The sequence below is a fragment of the Hibiscus syriacus genome, unplaced genomic scaffold, assembly GCF_006381635.1.
Source record: "Hibiscus syriacus cultivar Baekdansim isolate YM2019G1 unplaced genomic scaffold, ASM638163v2 tig00110580_pilon, whole genome shotgun sequence".
Classification (NCBI taxonomy): Eukaryota; Viridiplantae; Streptophyta; class Magnoliopsida; order Malvales; family Malvaceae; genus Hibiscus; species Hibiscus syriacus.
This window is the reverse complement of record NW_024062791.1, coordinates 1,116,484-1,122,918: the sequence shown is the minus strand read 5'-3', so window position 1 is coordinate 1,122,918 and position 6,435 is coordinate 1,116,484. Positions and strand designations below refer to the sequence as shown.

At 35.8% G+C, this 6,435-nt stretch overlaps 1 protein-coding gene across 1 annotated transcript; it reads right to left on the bottom strand.

Annotated features, from left to right (window-relative positions):
* Positions 1 to 2,716: 2,716 nt before the first annotated feature.
* On the bottom strand, positions 2,717 to 6,206 carry LOC120133479 (protein transport protein Sec61 subunit alpha-like). Its single transcript, XM_039150054.1, has 7 exons — positions 6,136 to 6,206; positions 4,870 to 5,228; positions 4,367 to 4,594; positions 3,929 to 4,283; positions 3,726 to 3,853; positions 3,451 to 3,586; positions 2,717 to 3,068 (listed from the first exon to the last, which is right to left on the bottom strand). The coding sequence occupies exons 2-7, from the start codon at positions 5,211 to 5,213 to the stop codon at positions 2,829 to 2,831; spliced, it is 1,431 nt and encodes a 476-aa protein (XP_039005985.1). The 5' UTR covers positions 5,214 to 5,228; positions 6,136 to 6,206; the 3' UTR covers positions 2,717 to 2,828.
* Positions 6,207 to 6,435: the final 229 nt, after the last annotated feature.

Here is a 6,435-nt window from a genome sequence, read left to right as displayed (position 1 = left end):
GTCGAGTCCCAACTCAATGATCCGGCCAAATGAAAGTCGCCAAGATGTCGCAACCATATACAATGAACTTGGTTACGCGATATGTCCGACATCAACAACCCTCCTATCAGCTGCAGTATGCATGCCCGTGCATATATTTTAACTTCATCATCAGAGGCGTCATCGGTCAACTCCAAAAAATTTGCATCTAACCAATTTAACGGTATCTGACCATCGTTAAAATTTTACCGGACACCTCCTAGATAATCCCGGCACAAAGTAGTCCAGTTACCGTCTGAAATCACATCTCCATCCACCGGAAGCCCCAAGTGCATAGAAACATCCTCAAGCGTAATCGTGCACTCTCTGTCCGCACGGAAGATGGAATGTGTGGGTCTCCGGCCTCCACCGCTCTACTAATGCAGAAATAAGGTATGGTTTTATCTTATAATGTCATTCATATCTACCTATGTGATCGAATCCAAACTCGACTAAATACGGACAGACACGGGTAGGTATCGCTAACTTAAGGTTCCTAATAAAATGATCTAATATACGGTCGCTTTCCTAAAATATAAATGATTACAAAAATTAATTTATAAACTAATAATCATTCATTAAATAAATAAATTATTATTAATAATTTAAATTAAATTAAAATGTTACCGTATTAGCAAAATGCCGAGATATATGATTTCTATCAAAACGAAATAGATCGCCTTCTATTTTATATCTGTAAAAAAATTAATTAAATAAAATATTAAAAAATTTAAATAGTTAAATAAATTACTAACAAAATACTAAATATAATAAAATATACCTTAAATAGCTATAAGAGAATATAAGAGTATTTAAGAGAAGTTGAGAGGATCTGGTGTGATGAAAGTGATTGAGAATTGAGTTATTTATAGGGAGAGAATGAGGTGTAAACGGGAGGGATAGTTGGGTAATTAAAGTAAAGGCGCGCTGCAGGGGGCGCGTCATTTTGATGCGTGTCATAATTGCAAGAAGGCGCGGCTCCTGCACTGCACTATACTCCTACGTGACATAAGACGCGTCCCAGGAGTCGCGCCTTAACCAGCGTGTAACCATTTCAACATAAGACGCGCTTTAGGGGGCACGCCTTACCCCATGTGACGCCATATCAACGTAAGACACGACTCAAGAGGTACGCTTTTATAAAAAAGATATTAAATCGATAAATAAAAATAAAATAATATATGACAAGTATATAAAGATATAAAAAATGATTTTTCGAAAAAATCGATCTATATGATAGTGAAGTCTAGTAGTTGTGGCCGCGGCTAAGATTTGTCTTAAATCCTAATGCCCAAATATGCTGAGGTGACAATTCATAGCTGAAAAATTCAGCTTCTAGACTACTACTTTTGAAGGAGGGAGCATTATTTCTTTAACTGTTTTCGGCTCTCTGCTTGTACCATCAACTTTCCAGCCTTGGCAAGCATGAATGTCTTATCATAAAATATGGGAATCCAACGGAAATGATAAAATACAGTCGTGAAAACCCCTGTTTCTTCCTGTTAGAGGGGTCATAGCCCATAAGTATGTTCTGTTTAATGGCCACAAGTGGAGAATTCATGCGATTTATAACAGTTACATGTGATTCTATATGTTTTTCAAATCAAAACCTAAATTCTCCAGGTTGTGACTACATTTGTATTTCATAAGCATCTTTGGGAGTCCGTTCCTTTTTCACTTCAACTGATTTTCTTCACTTTCATGGGACGGAAGTGCCAATCTTTTTGGCTAGCTAGCACTCAAAATAAAAGCTAAGAAAAGGAAGGGGGTTTAGAAACAAAAGCTATTGGCCATCATTGCTTGGTGTAATTATTAAGTCGGATGTATATGTAAAAGATTTGCGAAGTAATTAACTGAAGTAATTCTAAGTATATAAAAAAATATTTGATAGACATTATTTAACATTTATAAATTTAAAATATAAAATCTTAAACTTTAATTTAGACTCTTTAAATTTAATATTTAAATAAGATATAAATTATTTAAATAATATTATAAAAGTTTAAATTTTAAACGACTTATATATAATACATTTCATGTATAGAGAGAAATTGAAGAAAAAAAAAATCGAGGATTTCTTAAAGGTAAAGAATGGCTCGAGTTTGATGTGTTTCATATATCTGACATGGAATGAAAAGTTAATATTTGTATTATATCATACCCCTCTTTGTTTTAAGAATACTCACATCACGTCTTGTTAATGCCTCGAATGTCTATACTTTTGCAAAGACAAGGAGCAACTTCATGCGGTCCAAATCAGGCTAAATTCTCTTTAATTCTTTTTCTATTTGGATTAATCCACTTTAGCAAAGTAATACAATAAATAATAATGTTATACGTACAAGGTTCAAACAACCTTGACGAACAAGGTTACTAACCTTTGGGTTTTATTTATTTATTATTTATAGAAGGGACCCAACACGCAAACATTCTTAGCTACATCATGGGCAAGTTCTGTTCGGCAATCTGATTAAGTAATGATAGAAGAGGCATGGAAAAAAATTGAATGAAGCTGAAATGCATGCCATTTTTTTTAGAACAGATAAAAATTGAAAACATATTTCACAGCGTAAAAGTAAAATAATGAGAAATTATTGAATTTGGGGATTAATAAAAACTTGCTTAAACTTTAAAAAGGGGCAGGCAGCATCTTGAGAATTCAAGCTTACGCATTCCCCCGTTGAAGTGAATCACTAGATGGGGAAAAACAAATCTTTGACCTCAAATTTTCTATCCATGGGATGTTAACAAGGAGTGGGACCTACTTGCATCTTTTGGTTTCAAATTCAATCATTAAAATTTTCATGGCTTCACAGTCCAAAGAAGCCCAGTTCACTGGCTCTCTCCTTCTCAAAGGTTTCAAAGTACTGATATATGATTGTCACCGCAAGCAATATTCCGGTACCTGAACCGATTGCTCCCATAAAGTCGGCTAGGACAGTTAATGCACCAATGCACATTCCGCCAAATGCAGCTGCAGTTGGTATGTAACGGTTCAGCTCCTTCTGCAGATTTGAATCTCTATGTCCAGGCATCACCATTTGTTGTTCCTGCAAAGAAAACACATAACATGGGGGAGTCAGAAATACACTCAGTGTAACTTAAGCGTTTAGGATCCCTTTCAAAGACTGTTCGTTAACTTGGATAACTCCAAGCTATCAAGGCACTAGAAATTCTTTTTTTAAGGTGAGAAAGGAAACAAAACAAATAAACATCGACATAGTTTAATCATATATTAGGCAAGAGGAATCAAGATCAACTAAGTTATCTAATACATCTATGAGGAAAGCAAGCAAGATTAAGCTAAATCAGCAAGTAAATGTCTCCGGATGGAATAATGAAAATGAAACTTATGATGACCCGTAACAGAAAAGGCCAACAAACAAAAAAGATGGAAAAGAAAACAAAAGTTGTACGACTTAAAAAGGTCACCTTGAGCTGCTTAGCCACATCCTTGGCAGAAGAACCAGAAACTTCAATCCAAGTTTTCGAAAACAAGGCACATGCTGAAAGCATGAACACAAGATAAAATAGAGCATGGAAGGGATTTGCTGCCATGTCCGCCAAGCTACGAGAATAATCAGAAAAATGAGGGATTAGCCTGTTTGAAGAAATAACGGACCAAAAGAAGGAAATCAAGCATTCCAAATATGTTGGTGTATTGAACAATTGTAAAGAAATCGAAGAGAAATAACATAAGTTCTAACCTTGCAGGTGCAGTGACATAGTATGCTAGACCGCCAACGGGAATGAATTGTCCGCCTGCATATTCGGATTCCTTCCACTTGCCCAACAGGTTCACAAAGAAGTTACCACTGTACTTCCTGTACAGCAACTGCATAAAAATAAATACAGTTACGAGTTCAATATTAACAGTAAAATGAAGCATTTTCATATAAACCATAGATACCTGGGAGATGAAATAAAGATTTGAAACAAGTGCAGACTGCAGGATGATGGGCATGTTTGAGGTGTAGAATAGCTTAATGGGATATGACCCTTGTTGTCCACGAGCATTCTTTGATCTCACCGGCAAAACAACACGGAAACCTTGGAAGTAGATGACAATAAGGAAGATCAATACTGTTGCAAGCAAATTTGTAACATTTGGAAGATTCTGCCGATAGAAAGCCTCGCGGAGTGCTCGAACTTTGTCTGTCCTAGTTATCAGTAGATGGAACATAGCAATGACAGCACCTTCAAATTCAGCCCCCCGACCACTGTTGATAGTTGTAGGGCTGAAGGCTTTCCAGATTATGCTTTCACTGAACAATTAAAATAGAATTGGATGACCACATGCTGGAATACATTGAGATAGTAAAAAAGGGAAAACAATGCGATAACATACCAGATATTGGTGGCAATGAAAAGGGAGATCCCAGAGCCCAAACCATATCCCTTCTGGAGAAGTTCATCCAGGCAGATCACGATGACTCCAGCAAAGCAAAGTTGAATAATAATAAGAATAGCATTCCCAACACCAAGCTGACCAACACTGCCATACATGCCAGACAGTACATATGCCACCGCCTCACCGACAGCAATCAGGATTCCCAACAACTTTTGAGCCCCATTTCTGAAAACCACAAATAGAAGCACAAAATCTTAATATGCAAGGATACACCATAGAGGAAAGACCATAAAACTACAGTCTGATATACCACAAGAAATTGCTTGATCAGCACTGCAAAAGACCAACAAGATAAAAGTTGTTGGATGTTACGAATGTAAAAAATAGCAGCTTATCTACTCTAAGGGAAAAGAAGAAAAAAACCCGGCCTTTTCATTGGGACTAAAAGGCAATTCCATCAAACAAAAAAGTATATATAGTTGAATGAGAAAAACACTTACAGAAGTGCTCGATCCTCACGAACACTGTTGTCCACCTCAATGATTTTTGAACCAGCCAGGAGTTGCATCACCAATCCAGATGTCACAATGGGGGTAATGCCAAGTTCCATAACAGTTCCACGGTTAGAAGCAAGGATAACACGCATCCAATAGAAAGGATCAGCACCCGTCGTAGAGTGTATTCCATAAAGTGGAAGCTGGCTGCACACCAAAAAGATGAAAAGGGAGATGACAGTGTACATGACCTTCTCTCTAAAAGGAATTTTCCTATCAGCGCTCTGAACCTCTGGCAGAAATGAAAGGAATGGTCTAACCAGATGCAGCACTCTGAACCCTCCACCCATGTTGACTATTCAGAACTGAATTACACCATCAAATCAGCAATAGCTTTTTTGTTAAGGAACTTGCTACAGATATAATGCATTTAAGAATAAAGGAAAATAAAAGACAAAGGAAGGGCAGATAATAATGAGGCCAGACGTCTCACTTAAAGTAAGAATCAATAAAAATACTAATGACCATGAATTCACTGAAAGAGTTGAAACATGTCCCGAAGCTTCAGCAGATAATTAGAATACAAACATATGTAGCACTGGCTCCTTGCATAGTTAGTATTCGACTTGATATCAATCTCTATTCTCTAACTCGATCATCCAATCCTTACAGCTATAATAATTATTACATAGATAGGTACAATTACTGAAAAACCCTTTTTTTATAGGCAATCGTATTTCTATAAGCAAATCAAGGAGAGACGTGTAAGGAATTCATGCCTTGGAAAATGAAATAAAATTAAAATTTTAAAGCCAACTAATCTATAAAGAACAAATTTTCATTCTCATTACATTATAACAAGTATTAACTGAAACAATTAATTTGACAGGCATACCTATTAATCCAACTTACCAATCGGAGACTAAAGTCAACAAAAATAAATAAAGTAATTGCAGATTATGTTAATTAGGCGATGCAAGTTATGATATTTTAAAAAATGATTGGTTTACAACAGCTAAAGTAAAATGGAAAACCAAAATAAACTCACGCCTAAAGGGATACCAATTAAACTACCACCAGATCTTCCACTCCGATGAATAAATCTGGTAAATCAAAATCTCAGAAAATAAAATTCTACAATATTACACATGCAAATCTAGATCCCGAATCATCTCGGCATATCATTTTCAATGAAAGAAACTGTCAATAAACAAACAATAAATGACAAAAAAATAAAGATAAAGAGAAAAAAGAAATGAATCGGACACATACGGTGAGGATTGCGGAGCAGATCGAAAATCAACTAGGGTCCGAGAAGAGTTCCCCTAGACAAATATTTGGGATTTCAAATTGAAAACGTACTGTGCTAACATTTTTATGGCGTATGGTTGGACTTGGGCCTCTGCTTAGATCCATTGGACCTATCTGCATCTGGATTCTGCGTTTAGGTTTTCTGTTTTCTTTAAACCCAAATAATTCTTTTATATAAAAAGACACATTATCCTTTTAACAATTTTTATTTTTTATTTTAGGAAGTATTAATTTAAAGATATTTTTTAATTATTTGATATT

What these genes read in the sequence shown, in the direction of transcription:
- LOC120133479 (XM_039150054.1), bottom strand. Translation starts at nt 5,213, where the DNA reads ATGGGTGGAGGGTTCAGAGTGCTGCATCTGGTTAGACCATTCCTTTCA. An exon ending in CGTGAGGATCGAGCACTTCT is followed by an intron (nt 4,595 to 4,869) that starts GTAAGTGTTTTT and finishes TGTGGTTTTCAG; the next exon opens with AAATGGGGCTCAAAAGTTGT. An exon ending in ATGTGGCTAAGCAGCTCAAG is followed by an intron (nt 3,069 to 3,450) that starts GTGACCTTTTTA and finishes TTTTCTTTGCAG; the next exon opens with GAACAACAAATGGTGATGCC.